The sequence below is a fragment of the Rhinocladiella mackenziei genome (genome assembly GCF_000835555.1).
Source record: "Rhinocladiella mackenziei CBS 650.93 unplaced genomic scaffold supercont1.7, whole genome shotgun sequence".
Lineage (NCBI taxonomy): Eukaryota > Fungi > Ascomycota > Eurotiomycetes > Chaetothyriales > Herpotrichiellaceae > Rhinocladiella > Rhinocladiella mackenziei.
In genome coordinates, this window is record NW_013550598.1 from 502,225 (window position 1) to 522,000 (window position 19,776).

The 19,776-nt window shown below is 49.6% G+C and overlaps 6 protein-coding genes across 6 annotated transcripts; 5 read left to right on the plus strand and 1 right to left on the minus strand.

Annotated features, from left to right (window-relative positions):
- Nucleotides 1–736: 736 nt before the first annotated feature.
- On the plus strand, nucleotides 737–1,937 carry Z518_09011 (uncharacterized protein; the record flags this gene model as incomplete). Its single annotated transcript, XM_013412968.1, has 2 exons — nucleotides 737–820; nucleotides 873–1,937. 2 exons carry the CDS (start codon nucleotides 737–739, stop codon nucleotides 1,935–1,937), a joined length of 1,149 nt encoding a protein of 382 aa, XP_013268422.1.
- Nucleotides 1,938–2,427: 490 nt separating this feature from the next.
- On the minus strand, nucleotides 2,428–3,129 carry Z518_09012 (uncharacterized protein; the record flags this gene model as incomplete). The annotated part of the gene is made up of 2 exons (XM_013412969.1): nucleotides 2,428–2,902; nucleotides 2,963–3,129. The coding sequence occupies 2 exons, from the start codon at nucleotides 3,127–3,129 to the stop codon at nucleotides 2,428–2,430; spliced, it is 642 nt and encodes a 213-aa protein (XP_013268423.1).
- Nucleotides 3,130–4,444: 1,315 nt separating this feature from the next.
- Z518_09013 (uncharacterized protein) lies at nucleotides 4,445–5,707 on the plus strand (the record flags this gene model as incomplete). Its single annotated transcript, XM_013412970.1, has 1 exon — nucleotides 4,445–5,707. One exon carries the CDS (start codon nucleotides 4,445–4,447, stop codon nucleotides 5,705–5,707), a length of 1,263 nt encoding a protein of 420 aa, XP_013268424.1.
- Nucleotides 5,708–9,441: 3,734 nt separating this feature from the next.
- Z518_09014 (uncharacterized protein) lies at nucleotides 9,442–12,807 on the plus strand (the record flags this gene model as incomplete). Its single annotated transcript, XM_013412971.1, has 4 exons — nucleotides 9,442–9,529; nucleotides 9,579–9,852; nucleotides 9,954–10,051; nucleotides 10,100–12,807. 4 exons carry the CDS (start codon nucleotides 9,442–9,444, stop codon nucleotides 12,805–12,807), a joined length of 3,168 nt encoding a protein of 1,055 aa, XP_013268425.1.
- A 643-nt stretch (nucleotides 12,808–13,450) lies between these two features.
- Z518_09015 (uncharacterized protein) lies at nucleotides 13,451–16,384 on the plus strand (the record flags this gene model as incomplete). The annotated part of the gene is made up of 1 exon (XM_013412972.1): nucleotides 13,451–16,384. One exon carries the CDS (start codon nucleotides 13,451–13,453, stop codon nucleotides 16,382–16,384), a length of 2,934 nt encoding a protein of 977 aa, XP_013268426.1.
- Nucleotides 16,385–16,733: 349 nt separating this feature from the next.
- On the plus strand, nucleotides 16,734–17,990 carry Z518_09016 (uncharacterized protein; the record flags this gene model as incomplete). Its single annotated transcript, XM_013412973.1, has 3 exons — nucleotides 16,734–16,930; nucleotides 17,041–17,671; nucleotides 17,778–17,990. The coding sequence occupies 3 exons, from the start codon at nucleotides 16,734–16,736 to the stop codon at nucleotides 17,988–17,990; spliced, it is 1,041 nt and encodes a 346-aa protein (XP_013268427.1).
- Nucleotides 17,991–19,776: the final 1,786 nt, after the last annotated feature.

Sequence of the window (19,776 nt, forward strand, 5' to 3'; positions counted from 1 at the left end):
GCCAGAGATAAATCAGCCACATCGAGGACCAACTGGACTAGGATTGCGCAACCACAGATCAATTATTCCAACACCGTGTTCATCTATCATCTTTATCATAGCAGAAGCGCTCGACTGACTTTGAATGTCTTTTCGTTCGCCATGTTGGAGAAAGATCAGGAGAAGCCAACAACTCAAACAGGCAATTGTCAGGAGAAGAATCGGCGGCGGGGACGAAGGATGGTGATGTAGATTTGGCTGGCTGCGGAGGCCTACCCATAGACGAGCAGACGCGGCTCAGAAACAAGCTTCGGTAAGCACTTGCCATGAAAAGCTTCGGGTACACTGCAAGGGTCTGTTCAGATACCGACTCTGTCAGCAATCCAATTTTAGGACCGTAGAGCATAGAAAGGAGAGAGATTTGAGGGGGTCAACAGACAAACACTGCAATATGGCCAAGCGCGGGTGATGACTTGCCCTAGCACCTTCTCGGTACTGGTTTGCTGCTAATGCAAGCACGAGGGTACAATAAGGGTACGAGCCGAATGGGCCAATGATAAAGTAGAAAAAGGCTTTATGTTTGACAACCTCTTGCCATCTTATTTGTGTTGAAGTTATGGAAACATTTATCGTCTGACGGCGTACAACTTTTATTCATGACGCGCTAGATATCGCGAATACGACTTGCGCTCAGGTGCAATAAGCAGCTTGAAGCTCCTATTGACCTCAGTTTCATCCTCGACCCCAGATTCATTCCATGACTTGGCAAGATGGCCTCGTTCAACGTGTGCTCGTATTGTCTACGAATGCTTCGGCAGGGAGCAAAGGCAAGAAAAACTTTGTGCTTCCAGTTTCCTTGAGCGTCCTGCTAATTTTTTTTATTTGGGGTCAAGCAGGCTTCCACTTCGAGACAGCGACATCTGTCCACAGCTTCCGCTAAATGGCAGCAAGCAGCACCTCAGAAGCCTGCTGAGCAAGCCAGCCTTCAAACCAACGTTCCTCCAACCACGGCCGGAACCGTTACCTCCAACATTACAGCTACATATCCTGATGACGTCGAATCACCATCAGAGCCTGCCAAATCCAAATCGACTGCGAGACCCACCATCCCCGGCAATTTGAAGCTCTCACAAGAGGACCGACACCAAAGCAATGCCAACATCACAGACACGCACCGACCCTCTAAAGAACAAGGAGTCACTTATACGCTGGGTGAACGTTTCGCAATGGGGTTTCAGAAAGTAGCTCCGAATGCGAGCAAGACGTACCTAAATTATGGTATTTCGGACAGACTATTCAAATCCTGTGCGGCGCAGGCAGATTACAAGATAACAGAAGATAAGCGTCTAAACCCGGTGACAGGAATGGCTCCTCCCAAGACAGCAGACGGCGCCGATCTGGGAGTACGGGCCGAAGACACATGGTGGTTCACCGTCCTCGATCTCCCGCCTACCTTCGCCACCTGGGCCCAAGTGACATTTCTGCACATGTGGATTCTGACCGTGCGACTCCGGGCCTTGGAGCCCAAAGACTTTGATGACTACTCGCGGTTTTTCTTTGAGCATTTTTCCTACGGGGCCGAAGATAGGATGGTGGTTCACCACAATATCTCCTCGAAAGCCATACGAAACAAGTACCTCAGGGACATGTTTATGCAGTGGCGTGGAGTCTTGGTCTCGTACGACGAAGGCCTTACCAAAGGCGACGCGATGATGGCCGCTGCCGTGTGGAGGAATGTCTTCCGTGGAGAGAATGACGTGGACTGGGGGAAGGTTGCTTTGGTCGTGGGTTTCCTACGCAAGGGAGTTTCCAAGATGGGCACCTTGGAGCCAATAACTATTATGAATAATCTGGATGGCCCAACGGGCTTGTGGGCGTTGAGTCGAGCAGATTTGCAGCTGATTTTAGACAGAAAGACAAAAGGGTTGAAAGAGCCGTTTACAGAGCAGTCGACATAGGGATTCGTACCATGTTCTATGTACCGGGATGAGATCGTTCCGAACTAGGAGGGCCTATTGTGAAAATGAGATGGACCTTGTAATATATTACCGCATGTGGAACTCAGCTCTACATTGACTCTAAGGTTACTGACGGTCTGAATATGAATTAAAGAGGGAAAATGCATGCCTCATGAAGAATCCGATTCGACCGACATTTTGTTGAAGATTTCTCATTGATGCTACCGAGCTATCCATAAAAAGGTGAATGCATGCGAGAAGAAAATCTCTGCAGCACATAGTAATGGGTATCCACCGTCCCCAAGACCAAATTCAACCAGCCACTCGTCAACAAATTCTTCCAGTGCTTGAAGCAAAGCTGGTACTCCGTACACTTACTCGTCAAAGTCTACCAATGCCGGAAAGAGAACGTGGTATATTTGCATGGCCATAATGATCGTTCGGTTATCCCTTCAGGAAATTTCGCTCTGAGCAGCTTTCTAAATCGAGTCTACATCGCAACGTCGTCAGAAGATCTGGCATCAAAGAAAGACTGAACTTCATCGCTAGTCGATTTAAACATTTGGCAATGCTCACCCAGAATTTGAACACTGTTCTGCGAGGGCAGAAGCCGGCAATAGCACATTCCTGGAACAAGTAATTGAACGTAGCCAGGAGGACATTCACTCCCGCCTCCGCACTCGACAGCCAGAGAACGAGAGGTGGTTATCGGTACTATTGACTCTAGTGACTGAATCGATGGTGATGCGTCTGGAACGAGATCATTCGGATTCGGGTTCGGACTGCGAAGTTGCAGGTGAGGACGAGCGGCGGTGGTGATCAAGGTGGAATGTTCGGTCACAGTACCTGTGGTGTCGTCCCCGGATGTTGCAGTTGGAGATGTGTCGTGTGGATACACAGTTGCTGGGACTTTGACCATTGAGCGACCAGTTTCATGTGGGTGAATAGCTAGGTTCAGCGGATCACTGGGATATATGTTAGGGATAGATCTTAGCGTCAGGAATCTGGAGAAAGGATGTACGGACTAAGCATAGATTTCGTCAGCATTATCGCCGTCACTCATGTTGCCGTCGAAAAGTTCTGTCGCATCTGCTAACCAAACGTAACTCAAAGGCGGAAGAGCGGTGACGAGGAATTTGTTCGCCAGCAGGATGGCCGCAGCCCAGATGGTAAATAATTCGCAAGCCTGCATGTCGTCCGAGGGGTAGGAAGTAATTTGTTTGAGTGAGGAGAAGTAGGGCCTTGAAGAATCGTTTGAATATGAAGAATTCGAGGAATTGAGGGCCAAGTCCTACGCTGGCGGGTTGCGCACAGTTTTCTTGAAATTGGGCTTCTCAGAAGGTTTAAATTTTGCCAGCTCGGTCTCCCACTCAGTCAGCACACGCGCCGCGTTATTGAATATTCCATCCAGAAGAGCCCAACGTCCTGATACTCAAATTAGCCAGGAAGGAGAACACCACCCTGAGGGCCGATTTGAATCAATCCACAGGACAGAAAAAAGGATCTTGCATGCGGCACAAACGGCAGGCTCTCGACCTGGACGAATTCTTGTTGTGTGCAGACGTATCGCACGACATGTCACGCAGATCCTTTAGCATCCATGTCTTGCCACAGTATGTCTGCCATTGCCACGGCCAGATGGATGCAGGGCGGGAAGCACGTATCCAGCTTTGAGGGTATTTTGCTGGTCTTCAACATGAGGCCATTCCCTTCTGGGAGGTTGGTAGGGAGTTACGACGCCCATCGAACCTGCTTGACCTATCAAAGCGTCGAGAGGTTCAGCAGATACCTACATCGAGTCCATTTTTGAACACAGGCATATAGCCGCTACCGCAGATGGAATCAAAATATGGCAAACAGACCTCAACGAGTTGTGGACGTAGACGACAGGTCCAAAACTGTCCCTGGGACCACCTGCCCTCCATAACTTACTTCCACTCCAATTTCGAGGGTGTTTTGACTGTGGAGACTCAGCGAGGGCATGTTCAGATCGAAAACGATCGACTTCTGCAGCCAATTCAGGCTGAAGTATATCTGCTGAGTCGGGTTTCTCGGTTTCAGGCGTCCCAGGGTCTCGAAAGGCACGTGAGCGTAGGAAAGGGGGATAAAAAGGAGAGGACTGCAGATATTATCAAGGAAATGGATTGCTAGCACTGTGGTCTAAGAACGAACCGATATGAGGAAGCCGGCTGTCACAGAGGCAATCCCAAAGCGGGCTTTCTGAACTACGGCAGGAAATGCGGCAAAAAGCGCTGCCAAGCCGCGTTCTGACATGTGGCCGTATCTACAAGTGTCTCAATGGCCCCTGTTTATTCAAACTTGACCTACCGGCATCTCTTTAGGTGTAGACTAGACGATAAGTCATCAATATTCTCAGCGGTCGCCTGCTTCTTCGCACTCTGATTATCATGTTTGCCCCGGCATAAACCTCCCCGCCCCGGTCCACATTCAAGGTACTACTACCTGCGTGCTCTCCAAGCCTCCCTTCAGGGTGAGCAGGTCTCAACATGTTACTCCTCCAGTTAATCTCCCACCTCCTCCCTCTACTCGTCCTCATCACATGTTCTCTCGCTGCACAAGATCTCTACAAAGTTCTCGGACTCGACAAGTCCTGCTCCGAGCGCGACCTGAAGAAAGCCTACCGCACCCTCTCCAAGAAGTACCATCCAGATAAAGCCACGGGAGATGAAAAGAGATTCCTCGAAGTCACGGAGGCGTACGAAGCCTTGTCCGATCCCACGACACGCAAAATCTATGATCAATATGGTCATGAGGGATTAGAAAGTCATAAAAGAGGCGGAGGTGGTGGAGGACATGCTCATGACCCCTTTGATCTTTTTTCCAGGTTTTTCGGCGGTGGAGGACATTTTGGTGCCGGGGGAGGGAGCGGAGTGAGAAGGGGCCCAGATCTGGAAGTTAGATTGCATGTGCCGTTACGAGATTTTTACACTGGCCGAGACACCGAATTCACAATCGAGAAACAGCAAATTTGCGAAGAGTGCGAAGGGTCAGGCTCTGCCGATGGACAGGTCGAGACTTGCAATAAATGCGGGGGACGAGGGATGATCATCCAGAAACACATGCTGGCGCCAGGCATATTTCAACAAGTTCAGATGGCATGTGATCAATGCGGTGGACAAGGCAAGTCGATCAAACACAAATGCAAAGTGTGCGGAGGAAAGAAGGTGGTGAGAGGACCCACAACGTTGACGGCGAGCATCGAGAGAGGCATGCCCAAGGGCCATCGCCTGGTGTTTGAAAGTGAAGCGGACGAGCATCCTGATCATGTTGCCGGTAATTTGTACGCATACATCATGGAATCAGAACCCATGATCAGCGAGGATGAGGGCGCACGAACAGACGGAACATTCTTCCGCCGCAAAGATGACGACTTGTACTGGAAGGAAGTCCTGAGCTTGCGAGAGGCTTGGATGGGCGATTGGACACGCAATCTGACCCATTTAGACGGTCATTTGGTTCAACTATCCCGAAAACGCGGCGAAGTTGTCCAGCCTGGTCAGGTAGACACAATCAAGGGCGAGGGAATGCCGTTGTACCATGAAGGTCATGTGCATGAGCACGATCATGACGCGGAGGAGTTCGGCAATCTTTACGTGGAGTATGTTGTTGTCTTACCAGATCAGATGGAAAGTGGCATGGAAAAGGAGTTCTGGGCCATTTGGGAGAAATGGCGTAAAAAGAAGGGTGTGGATTTGCTCAAGGACAGTGGCAGACCGCCTCCCGTTGTACCAGTAAAAGATGAATTATAGATCTTGGGGTTCTCAAGAGGTTATGTATTGAAATAGATCTGGTCTGCCTCGAATCATAGATTGCGAGTCTTGGTCTCGATGTCCCTTTCTGGTTTGTGTGGCTGTTACTGGCAAGACAGGGCGGGCTTCAGCCTCGTGCGTTACATAATCAGCCATTTTGTTTTTTAATCTAGGGCGCAGTATGATTGCTAGTACCTTGCCTCTACGTTTAACATCGATCCGATACGCAGAAGATTTGAGGGACGCCTGGCTCCATTTGCGACTCCGGAATTCTTGATCATTATTTCTGTAATGAGTACCTGACCCAGATTTGCAATTAATATCGACGGAAACAGTCTTTTGATAAGCGCATCACCCGCATTCGGTTCATATCCTCTCCATCGAAGGAATTCTGCCTGATCTGGCATCATCCCCACTAAACCTCTTCCACGCCCATGGCGCATTCATGACAAAATCTCTGTTCCGTGAGCTCACCGTTCACCACTCAACTCTCCATACTCGTCAAAGTCTCCTTCGGTTCACCATTGACCAGCTTCGAAATTTTTTTCGCCGTTGTACCGCTGCCATTTGTCGCATCATGAATGCTGAAGGGTCCAGTTTCCGTTGCGCTTCTGTCGGGAGACTTTTCCAGGAGGACTTCTAGCAAGTCTTAGGGTTCTTGTTCATTGTCACTGGCGTCCATGCCAAAGGAGGGGGAGAAGGGGGGCGTTCTTCCTCCGAATACACCGCTCCAAATCATCATTGCCTAAATCCACTCGCTATGTCGGATTCCCATATGACATCTCTCCTGCTCTGCCTCTCCATACGTCATGCCCTGGACCTCGACGCCGGACTTTTAACATGTCGCCCCACTTCTCCTTGTTTTTCGTGCCCAGCTCATGTCTCTTTCACTGGTCTTGGCTGTTTGCTTCTCTGAAGCTGAAAGTCGAGTCCGCATGCGTTCAAGCTCGGCTGCGTGATGCTGAATCCCATTCGCGTGGGTGCAAATAAGGGTAGGTGCAACGCATGATCTCTGTTGTGGTAGGCAGCCCTTGTGCATCCGGGGACTGCGTCTACAGCGACATCGTACCGGGCATTTCTTGTCGGTCATTTTGACTTTTCTTTGCCTTTGCCGTCGTCTGTTTCTTCTTCATCGCGCTGACAAGGGAGATATAGTGATTGACTATGAGAACAGTATACCCGGATCCGATAAAGGTATGCGCGACAAACTGAGGCAGGTAAAGGAGATGTTTTCGTAATTTTGGCTCTATTCACTAACGGGGATACTACTACTATCCAGGAGGACTCTAGTATTATCCAGGCTGAACAAGCATTTGCATTGGAAGGCAACAAAAGTGGCAACCACCAGTGTAACACTGAAATTCTCTCTGTCCCGTGTCTCATATGCAAATTTTCCTAAACGCAGCACCCTCTCATTGCGTCAACATCCTGCGTCGAGGCAATGTCATGCCGCTTCATGATTATTCATGAGCTTCTCAAAGGCCTTCGTCGCATTGATCTGGGTACTGTTTTATCGTCCAGTCGAAGACACTGCCATACTCGATGCTTTCCCGAATGAAAAGTGCTCGAGAGCTCTTCCGCAGATGCGAGTAATGTGGCTTACCTAATTGTACCTACCTAAGTAGATACAAAATTGTAACGGGTGTATCATCATTCTCTCATGAGTGATGGAAGCTAGTGTTGCTTGGATTGCACCTGTGGAAATCAAAGATCACATGTGTTCTTCCGGAGACACAGCTAAAACAAGAAAGACTGACTGTGTGTGGTCATGTGTCTCTAGAGCCTTTCAATTATGAATGACTGGAGGATGATTCTGCAATCGCTTTCGCACAAGCCCTCACCTCAAACGCAATATATCAACCCCCACCTTTTAGCCTTCTCAATATCAAACAAGTCAAAATTGGCGGCCACGTCTCAGATTCCTATTGCAATTGCCGGAGCAGGTACAGCAAGTTTATTGCTTGCTAAGATCTTTTCTAGAGAGGCACGTGGTGCCTTTCCTACCTCGAGTCGTCATCAGCCCTTCTCTGTCGCTATCTTTGAACGAGGCTTTTCACCTTCAAGTCCAACACAGCGTCTGCGAAGTGGTCAGATTGATCTTCACCGAGATTCAGGTCAGCAAGCTCTTCGTGATGCTGGCGTCTGGGATGGCTTCATCGCGCAAGTTCTGTGATGATGCCCATTGCTGGAGGGTCGATGGCAAGTAGGACCAATCAGCCGCAGAGGCTACTGAAGAATCCAGGAAGAACAAAAACAAACCAGAGATCGGGAGAGCGTATTCAAGGGAGTTTCTGGACAAGGATATCAAAAAAAAAAAAAAAAAAAAAAAAAAAAAGAGGGTATTGACGTTCATTGGGGACAAAAGGTTGTTCGTGAAGGTGGAGCAAGCTGGATCTCGAGTCATTCTCAAGGACGAGAGGCAGCGTTTTGAGAGCAAGAGACTGCTCGATTTGGTGGTTGGCTCCGATGGCACATGAAGTCATGTTAGACCTGTTATGAGTATTTCCCACGTTATCCTCACGACATATGGTTGAAAATAGCTCTAACATGTACGGACACAAGCTCGATGCAAATGTACCCATTTACTTGGGGTATATCGATTGTTGAGGCAAGGATCGATCCAAAGCAATTTAGTCCACAATCTGCTTCGAAGTGGGCAAAGGAAGCTATATACCTCTTCACTCTGGAAAAGCACTAATGGCACACGGGAATGGGGGTGCATTGACCGTCCCTGAGACTTGGAGAAGTACCAGTGGGTTAGGCTAGGTAGATATCGGCGGCACGAATAAAGCCATCTTGGGAAAGTATTTCTCAGAATGGTCCCAAGAGGTCAAGAAGTCTCGTAGACGAGAGCGGGTTGAACGAAATGTGGATGTGGCCTCACCCCTAAACCCGCCGAGGGAGGCCAACGGACGACCGATTCGGGGACTCTGGTTGGAGACGCTGCCTATGTGATGCGACCTCGGACGGGGAGAGGAGTGAATATGGCCTTGCTGGACGGGATAGAGCTGGGTCAGGGGGCTGGAATGGACATTGGTGCATGAAAGTTCCTCAAGCACCAAGCCCGACGAAAAAGAAATCATGGAGCAGCGTGTCAAAGATATGAGGGAGTATGAGAATGGAGTGAGGGAGAGGATGGAGAAAGAAGCGGTCGAGAGCCGCGAGGTCCAAGACCTCCTGTTTGCAGAGGGCAGTCCCAGGTCCGTTCAGGAGATGATGGTTTGGCCTAAGAGTGATGATTCTGTTGATTGTGGGGTCTCTAGACTGAGGTAGTTCTTATATTTATTATTTCCCTGGGGATCGGATACTGTCCACTTTCTCGTGTTCTAGGGATTGCTCAAGAAAGCCCGTCGGCGTGTTGTTGTCCGCGGAAATGCATGCAGCCCACCAGTGATAGCCTCAGCACTTAGGCGAGATCGAAGGGGTCCATGAATGCTGGCGCCCAGATGTTTCAATTCCAGGAACCTAGTCAGATCAGGCCACTTGGTGCGGGAGTGATGGGCGAAGGCGTCCTCGGGTGTCGGATATCTTGCATCTTGCATGAAGGATCAAGTTTGGCCAGGACTTGCGGATAAACTATACCGACTTGTACACTTCAAATGGGGAAGGTTGAGCGGGTAAATTTTTGTAGAGCGAACATTTTGACGGGTGCAGGCCAGTCATGTCAAGCCAATTACACAGCACAGCCACCTGCAATTCGGTCCATTGCTCGTCTGCCACATCCATCATGTATCATGGCTCTTCCCCACGCGCGAGACTATGTCCTTGCCGCAGAGAGCAATCAGCAAGAGGCCGCTGAGATTGCAAAGGCTGCGGCTCGGAGTACGTTCTCCCACTCTCACTGTTCCATCTCCGGATACTGACCGTGAAGGGCTCGAGGGCCGTCAAACTACGTTAATCGAACTCGTCCAGTCGCTGGGCGAGTACATCAATGATGGAGACGAGAAAATCCGCGCCCGGGCCGTGTCCTACCTAGTCGCCGTTCTCTCAAATCTACCGCCGAAATACCTCTCCCGCCAACAAATCCAAGTCTTGTGCCAGTTTATGTGCGACCGCATCGAAGATGGAGGGGCCATTGAGGGCTTGTCCAAGCTACAGAGCCTGGAGAGGTTCACGAAGGACATGGCACAAACAGTTGTGAGAGCGTGAGTGTGGACCACCACGCGACAGCTGTCCAGGGGACTTGCTCCACCAAGGTTGTCTGGCAGCAGGTCACGTACACCGCGCTTGACTGACGAGGGAGTAGAATCTTCGACCATTTTGGCGATTTGCAAACGATAAATCAAGCTGGTAGATACCGAGTTCTCCAGCTCTTGAATGAGCTTCTGGGCCACCATCGCAATGGTATGGATTGATTCAAGATAGTCCAGACGCCTGACTGACCAACCTTAGCCATCAGGGATATGGGGGATGAGTCTCTCGTGGGCATCACTGACTTGGTTGCTGGCGAGAAGGATCCTCGCAACCTGATGTTGATATTCTCCATGCTAAGAGTGCTCATGGTGGAATGGAATATCACGAACCACGTCGACATTATGTTCGACTCGGCGTACGCGTACTTCCCCATCACTTTTCGACCTCCTCCAAATGATCCCTACGGCATCACTGCACAGGATTTGAAGGAAAGGCTTCGCGGCTGTCTGGCTTCCACTAGTGTGTTTGCACCTCACACCTTTCCCAACATGTTGGATCGGCTGGACTCGACCTCTACCACTGTTAAGAAAGACGTTTTGCAAACTCTTACCGCTTGTGCCCACAACTATGACCCTGTAACAATCGCCCAGTACTCGGTCACGCTCTGGGATGCGGTCAAATTTGAGGTCTTGCAAGCTCAAGAACCAGAACTAGCCGAGGAGGCGCTGCGTGTCCTGAATGGGATCGCAACCTCCTTGTCATATGTTGCCAACAACTCCACGAATTCTCCTCTTCTTCAGTACCTGAACCCTATCAACAAGGAATGTTTGGAACACCTTCAAGAGCCAGCGTCACGACAAGCGAAAGCATCTGGCGACATTCTGCGGGCTGTATCTTCGGCATCAATACAGTCGTTCGATATTGTCATCAAAGCCATTGGCCCGGCGCTCTTCACCATATACCAATCTTCAGAAGGCTTAATGCAACACAGGGCCACTTTGGAGGTTGCCAATCATCTCTTCGAGGCAGCTGTTGAAGTCTATGGATCATGGACGAAGCCAAGCCAGAAGAATCCTGATGGTCGAGAAAATTTGATGGGCGAGTTCAAAGATAAATTTGTTGCCATTTACAGTCAAGCCCTCATGGCGACAGTCAAAGAAGAGGTATCGTTTCGACTCACCGCGGCAAATGGTTTACTGTTGGTATCGAAGATGAATTCGATGCTCACTGATAATGAAATTGGTCTCTTGGTCCAGTATTTCGATGACATCGTCTTAAATGAAGAATCTTATGGTCGAGATGAACTCAAAAAGAGGGCCATGACGGCGTTAGCCGAGATATCCCGATTCAAGCCTGCCCTCATTTCCGACATCACCTTCCCAGCATTTATGGCACGTTTACCAGATTCCGAGGAAGACGCCCAACCGGCCGACTATGATTCCGTCCTCGAAGGATTGGCCGAGATCAGCGTCGAGAAGGATTTACTGGGGACGTTGATGAGACGTCTGCTAAACAAACTGGACATTCTTTTCCATTCATACCAGCCAAAGGATTTTCCGTATACCCGTGCCATCCTCGGTACAGTACTGTTCGTACTGAATCGGGCTGTGGTCGATCAAAATGCGTTCCTCGATGCATATTATGACCGTGTAGTCATTGGCCTATGCAGGAAAGCTACAGATGTGAGAACCGGTCCTCTCACAAATGAAAATATTCTTGATCTCCTGGGTCGAATTGTCAACTTGATTGTGCGACATTCTACGGCAGAAAATATCCAGAAAGCTGCAGAGAACATCTACCTCCTTTTCAGGGGCATCAAGTTTGACGGCGAGACAATCAGACCAACCCTGCTGTTCGAGCCTCCGGTAATTACAATCTTATCCACATGGCTTTTGGCGGCCATGCCTAAAAATGTTCATTCACGGGTGCTGACGAGAGATCAAATACCTGGAATTATTGACGATCTGGTATGCTATGCTTCGAAATCGACCAATATTGCGATCATTCAAAGCTGCCTTCTCCAAATCGCACTCTACGTCAACAAACATATCGAGACGGCCGATTTACAATTCATCGACAATCTTCTCTTCCAAAGGCTTTCCGCGCTCAGGGACGAACCGATGGACGAATCCGAGACCCCTGATTTCAACATTCGGCTCTCCTTCTCACTGATCAAAGCTCTGACTGTGCGACTCTCTCCAAAGACAAATCAATATCTCACGAGCCTCGTTGATCTCCTCGATCAGACTCAATACCCTCGAGAGGTCTCCAGAAAAGCCGCAATGGGTTTCGCCACCATTCTGGCTTCCGACGATGTTTTATCTAAAAATAACCTAGCCCAAATCAGGCTTCTAGCTCCACAGTGTGTGTTCCAGACGTTGACACCACTCATCTCTGAGAAGTTCAAAGCGTCACAATCGCCTAGCGAGAAAGAAAACTATCTCATCGCGCTCAGCGGCATTTTGTCCTCTGTGCCATCGGAAATTGTCATGCCGGAATTGCCTACCTTGTTGCCTCTTCTTCTACAATCATTGGACATCGCCAATCAAATGGTCAAGATGGCTACATTAGAGACATTGGCGGTGGTGATATCACATAACCCATCGGCATTGGAAGAAAGCGGACATATTCCCGCTCTTGTGAAAAGGCTCATTTCCGTGGCGGGTGGATACAAATCGAGTTCCGTCAAGTTACCGCCGTTCACATCACCAACAACCGCCATGTCTGCAGTTAATCTTCCGAAAACCCGCCGTCTGGCAACACGCTGTCTGACCTTGATGCCAAAGTATATCGTCACCGGCACATCACGAGCAAATCCACTGATAGGACTCAAGCGAGAAGTCTTACACGGTCTAACCAATGTGTTGGATGATGTGAAGCGTGATGTAAGAAAAGAGGCCGTAGATGCGCGGGCAGCGTGGCTAAGAGGAGTTGATGATATGAATGATGACGATGATGAATCATAGACAATTTTGATTTACATTTTCTGCAATGGGGCAGAAACACCTCGCGACTTTTTTTGAGCGTGGGAAATATACCCATCAGACTCTGAATAAAACAACGGTTGTGAAGGCTGTGTGGCTATGGCTGATGAATCGAGAGTCGAACATCGGATGCTTAGAAGGGGTAAATCCCTTGATAAGGATGCATGAATATGTTAGAGCCTCGTAGACACAGTGGTAGGCCTGGAGAAGACAGAATGAGATGCCTGCCCAACTCTGGTATTCTATATCAGCCTCGCTCAATCCCTGGAGCATACATTACACACAGACTGCTAGTGCGACAGCCTCGATGACTGGACCAGTCACCACATCGAGAGTTGGCACAAGGCTCACCTGCTTATGTAACTTGGCTTGGCCCGCCCCTTGTGGAGAAACTTTTTAACTTTTCTTGACTTTTTGATCGGCAAAGTCGCAGGCGCGGCCATTCACACAGTGAGTCAATATTCGTTGCGCCTGACATGATTCTTCAAGAAGCGAGTTGTCGATAGTTCCTCGAGTAGCTCTTGATGTTGGCGGCCAATTATCGGTGGCTGGCACCCTCCCGATTTGTGGATTAAATGGTACCAGGTGAATTCCTCAAACAACCCCCCCAACTGCAACCTTCGACATGTCTGAACAGCCCTCCAGCGAACCTCGGATCAAGTCTCACAAAAGAAATACTGCTCATCGAAGACGCCGTGATGATGATGACTTTGACGAGCGCTGGGGTGACGAAGAGATCTTGGAAGATGAAGAACACCATGAAGAGTCGGATTTGGTGGAGTCCTCATCCAAACGGGTAAAATTGTCCGATGGATCGGCTTCTCATCGCGCCTCACCGCCGGAGACAGAGGAAGAGAAAGCCCAAAGAGAAAGAGATCGGGATTTAAAGGAGCGAGACGAATTTGCCAAAAGACTGGCCCAGCGTGATGAAGAGCGAGCCAAAAAGATTGTGGAAGACAGATCCTCAGCCAAAGACAGCGTCACTGCCCAACGAAGAGCTTTGGCTGATGATGCCGCTGCAAGAGCGGCCGCCATGCCGGATTTGAGAATCCGCTCCCGCCAAGACTATCTCAAGAAAAGAGAAGCGGAAAGACTGGCACTATTGCGCAAACAAGTCGCTGAAGAACAGGCCGAACTAAGGGACAATCCCGATCTTTCAAGGAGAGAAAAGGAAGAGTTTGCACGAAATAAAGAAATCCTGCGTCTTGCCGAGGAGAGATTGAGCATCGATGATCATCTGGACGGCTATGCTCTCCCAGAGGACTACCTCACGGAGAAGGGAAAGATCGATAGACGGAAAAAGGAGCAGGCCCTTTACCAACGGTATGTCGACAGGGACGAGACCGGCCGAGAGCGATATGTCACCGAGCATGAGGAATGGGAGAAAGAGCAAACCAAACGAGCCGAAGGACAGATTAAGAGAGCAGAGTTGGTCGACGAGGGCGATTATCGCTACGTCTTTGATGAGAGTCAGCAGATGAAATTCATCATGTCGGAGACCCTGGGGGGGGACCTGGGAAAAGGAAAGACCAGAGAACAGAGAGAATGGGCCGAGCGGTTGGGTGCAGCAGAAGCTCGAGCCAGGAGTGTAGAAGAAACCCGAAAAAGCCTCCCAATCTACCAATTCCGGGATGAGATCATTCAAGCAGTCAAAGATCATCAGGTCTTGATCATTGTCGGTGAGACGGGAAGCGGCAAGACGACTCAAATACCACAGTATCTGCATGAAGCTGGTCTTACCGAGGGAGGAATGAAGATCGGGTGTACCCAACCTCGAAGAGTGGCGGCCATGTCTGTTGCGGCCAGAGTGGCGGAGGAAATGGGCAAGCGGTTGGGGAATGAAGTGGGTTACGCCATCCGATTCGAGGACAAGACCAGTGACAAGACTGTCCTCAAGTACATGACTGACGGCATGTTGTTAAGAGAACTGCTCACCGACCCGGAGTTGTCCCAATATTCAGCACTCATGATTGATGAAGCACACGAACGGACAGTCAGCACTGATATCGCCTGTGGATTGTTGAAGGACATTGCACGAGCACGACCGGATCTGAAGCTGCTCATTTCTTCGGCGACGATGGACGCCAGGAAGTTCCAGAAGTACTTTGATGATGCACCCATCTTTAATATCCCCGGCAGAAGGTATGCGGTGGACGTTCATTACACTGCACAACCGGAGGCCAACTACCTAGCAGCCGCCATTACGACCGTCTTCCAAATACACATCACACAGGGAGCCGGCGACATCCTGGTATTTCTCACCGGTCAAGAGGAGATCGAAGCCATGGAAGCCAACTTGCAAGAAACGGCCCGGAAACTGGGAAGCAAAATCAAAGAAATGATTATCTGTCCCATCTACGCCAATCTACCGACGGATTTACAGGCCAAAATCTTCGAACCCACTCCACCGGGGGCTAGGAAGGTCGTGCTGGCGACCAATATTGCCGAGACGTCCTTGACCATTGACGGAATCGTTTACGTGATTGACCCTGGATTTGTCAAAGAAAACCAGTACAATCCACGAACGGGCATGGAGTCATTGGTGGTGGTTCCGTGCAGCCGTGCTTCGGCTGGCCAGCGTGCCGGTCGAGCGGGACGAGTGGGTCCGGGCAAATGTTTTCGTCTCTACACTGCTCAGGCCTACAAGAACGAGTTGGAAGAGAATACCACGCCGGAAATTCAAAGAACCAACCTGACCGGAGTCATCCTCATGCTCAAAAGTCTAGGAATCAACGATCTCCTCGACTTTGATTTTATGGATGCCCCGTCCACAGACACGATTGTTCGAGCAGTGGAACAGCTCTATGCGCTTGGGGCGTTTAACAGCGAGGGAGAATTGACCAAAATTGGTCGTCAAATGGCCGAATTTCCTACCGATCCCATGCTTGCACGATCAATTCTGGCGGCCGACAAATACGGTTGTGTTGAGGAGGTGCTTTCCATCATTGCCATGTTAGGTGAAGCATCTGCGCTATTCTTCCGACCCAAAGACAAGAAAATCCATGCCGACAGTGCGAGAGCCAGATTCACGAACAAGGATGGTGGTGACCATCTGACGCTCCTGAATGTTTTCCAAGAATGGACGGATTCCGACTACAGCTACGTCTGGGCACGAGAGAACTTTTTACAGCAAAGAAGTCTGACGAGGGCGCGAGATGTGCGGGATCAGTTGGCAAGATTGTGTGATCGAGTCGAAGTGGATGCCAGCAAGAGTTGTGGTGGTCAGTCGAATATCGAACCGATTCAGAAAGCCATTACAGCTGGCTTCTTCCCGCATTCCGCGAGGTTGCAACGTGATGGCCAGAGTTATCGGACAGTTAAAAATGGACAAGTCGTCTACATTCATCCATCGAGTGTGTTGATCGAGAATCAACCCAAGTGGGTCATATATCATGAATTGGTCTTGACGAGCAAGGAATATATGAGGAGCTGCATGCCTTTGAAACCAGAATGGTTGATTGAAGTTGCTCCCCATTACTACAAGAAGAAGGACTTGGAATCTTTGGGGGTGGAAAGAAAGGTTCCCCGGGGTGAAGGCAAGGCTCAGAGCAAGATATGACAGCGGACTGGACATGGCGTTGTGCGCATGAATTGTGCATCAGGCTCAGGCTCTCCATATACATACAATACTTCTCGATCAAGAACAATAACGTAAGATGTTGAAATCGATTCTTGCGAAATGACCTCTTCGTGGTTTTTACTACCTGAAGAGTAAAAGTTGTTTCGTGTGTCATCGCAAAAACTCGCGCCAAGGCCCGAGCCGCACCGAATTTTCAGCCTGACTGAGCCATTCAAGTGCCTTCATTCATTGCCTTTTTTTTTTTTTTTTTTTTTTTTTCCCTTCCCTTAGAAAAGAATTTCAGTTACCGCCGTCATGTTACCAACAAACTTATGAGAAACCAAAAAAGATGTCAAAAGACGCAGACTCTCCTACGAGCGGCTGCAAAGTCATTCTAGCCGGCAGTATCGCCAAAGGGCTACTCAGCGAGGTCCAGGATGGTCTGAAAAAACTGGGCCGCAAACCACATTTGTTGGGTATTCTCGCAAACAGCGATCCAGCTGCAAAAGTCTACGCGGACTGGACGGAGAAGACATGTAAAGAAAAGTAAGATGTCATCAACTCGAATGCATAAGATCTCGGACACAGGATGCAAATGCTCCTCTCAACAGGCCTTGATCCCTCATATACATCACGTATCTAACGGGTTTGTCAAGTGGATTTTCATACACCCTGAAACTCGCCGCGAAGGACGATGTCGAAGAAACCATCATCTCCGCCAATGCCGACCCGTCCGTCGACGGCATTATCGTCTACTATCCAATCTTCAACAACCGTCAAGACCAGTACCTACAACAAACCGTCGACGTCTCCAAGGACGTCGAAGGCTTATCCCACCAGTACCTCTTCAATATGTACCAGAACATCCGGTTCCTGGACGACGAGCAAGCGATGAAATCCATCCTGCCATGCACTCCGTTGGCCGTAATCAAAATCCTCGAGTACTTGCATATATACAACACGATCCTGCCTTATGGGAACAGACTGTTTGGCCGCACAATCTGTGTGGTGAATCGCTCCGAAGTCGTGGGTCGACCGCTTGCAGCGCTGCTTGCGAATGATGGCGCGTGCGTGTATAGTGTCGACGTCACCGGTGTCCAGCAGTTTACGAGGGGCGAGGGGATACGGAAGCGGAAGCACGAGGTTGTAGAAAAGGAAGGCTGGACTGTCGAGATGTGCGCCCCGCTCTGTGATGTCGTGATCACGGGTGTGCCGGGGGATAAGTATAAGTTTCCATGTCACTTATTGAAAGAGGGTGCGGTGTGTATTAATTTCTCAAGCGAAAGGGTAAGTACGTCCGCTATCTCCCGACTTGGAGACCATGCGCTCTCCATGGCCCTTTTTCGATCCCATTCGGCCTTCGACGCCGCCGCTAATAGATGAACCATGTTAGAATTTCGGTCCCCAGGTCAAAGACAAAGCATCAATATACGTCCCGGCAATCGGCAAAGTGACTATCGTCGTGCTCCTTCGCAATCTCCTGCGGATCGTGCAGAATAGACAGGCTCAAATTGAAAAATCCAAGTCGACAGCTACATCCGTTGATCGTGAATCTTCATCGACGCAGAAAAACGTCAACGGTATCACTGCCACTACTACGGGGTAATCTTCGATTATCCAGTCATGTTCGGGGAAAGGATAGACGGACAGCTGTCCGATGGTGGAAGACACCTAGAATACTCCTTCTACATGAAATCGGTACAGAGGTAATGAATGGCGGCATTTAACCCATCCCAGGAGTCTATATGGTTAAAACAAAAGCCGCTTCGACTTTCGCATGGCGCAAGATCTTGGCTTGTCTTCCAATCTCCCACTGGCGGTGTAGGTCGGACGCTCATTTGTCGGCTCTGGCGGGGATAAACACCAGATCAGACCAGACATAATGCGTCTAGAATGAGACAGAGGTCATGATCTCTAGGATTTTTTTCACTGAATTTCGATTTCTGCGGGGCCATCCTTCCAACCCTTTGAGGTGTATTTTTGCAAATCCATGGTGGTCATGACGCTTCCGTCGATCCCAGGTGGGACCCATAGCCATATACTCGATGTTTGTCGCCAGGTAGCTTCCCGGCAAGCGCTGTCTCGGGAGACTGTTCGGATGTCAGGCAGGCTTCATGACCCGTATGCGGCCACCATGTGTAGCCGCGGCACATCGCCGTTTCCAACATCAGCATCAAGAACTCTGAGAGCTAGGCCGTATGAGCTCAAATGAATCCACTGACAAGCAGCAACGCATGCTGCCTCTTGTCTGCAAATGCCCAACTCCTTCCTTTGAACTAGGTAGTGATAGCCATAACGTCTCAGCTGTCCAGATGGTACCGGTGTATACCAGCCTTTTTGAGACTCTCCATCGTCTCGGATAGCCTCCTTTTGTCACTTATTCCAGGAAATTCTCCAAGTAGTTTGATACGACGAAGTCGCGATTGGAACGATGGTCTGGATGTATCCAGATAAAGGCCACTCCAATGTAGCCATGCCTCCCAATGAGCCTCCGACGATAGCTGCGACACCGGTGACGCCTAGTGTATCCAGGATATGTTTGTGGATTCTAGAGAATGGATTAGCCCCTGGGCAGGAAATGAATACATGTTCACTCAGTATACCGGACATCATCACGGATGGTGGTCTCTAGAAACTTCGGACCGTATGGTTTCCCTGTCACGAGGTTTGTGGTCAACGGTGACGCTGACCCATATGGCGAACCCAGCATGCTTCCACAAAAGACGAAGAAACGATCGTAATCGAAAGCCTTGCCGGGCCCCATCAACGGCCGCCACCAATTTTCAGCATCGCTGCTACCGGACAACGCATGGCATAACACCAACACATTGACTCTTTCCTCGTTCAATGTGCCATCCAGTCTTCTCCTATTGGCTGAAGGCGGAGGCTGTCGTCTGTTTGGCTTGTCTCCGTCGAACAACGCCACGGTATACGCCTATGGTAGAGGTGTTCGATGTAGCAATTGCCGAGTGTATAGAAGGCTGACTGGGAATGAAAATTGAAATGCTAGATAAGTATCGTAATCGCTCGTGGTATCTGATGACAAGACTAGAGACTGTTGGTTTCCATGCTTCATTGTCCGAAAGGGAAATGCATTTTTACGGTATTAATTATGTGGTGGGGGTTTGTTTTTGCTTAGCACTGGCCAGGATTAGTGATCGCTTTAATCAGAGGTACCAACCTGCGCAGCGACCTTGCATGAATTTGCGCGACACAGCAGGCGCAAAGCTAATAATGATTTCCTAGCATCATAGTAGTTAGGTGTAGCGTTCCAGCATGAGGAGCCTGACTACCAAGATATCAACTTCTCGGGAAAATGGTATATAGCGAAGCCAGGGGGCTGGCTAGCTTGGCTGGTCACCGTCTGCATTGAGACCGTGCTAATATTGAAG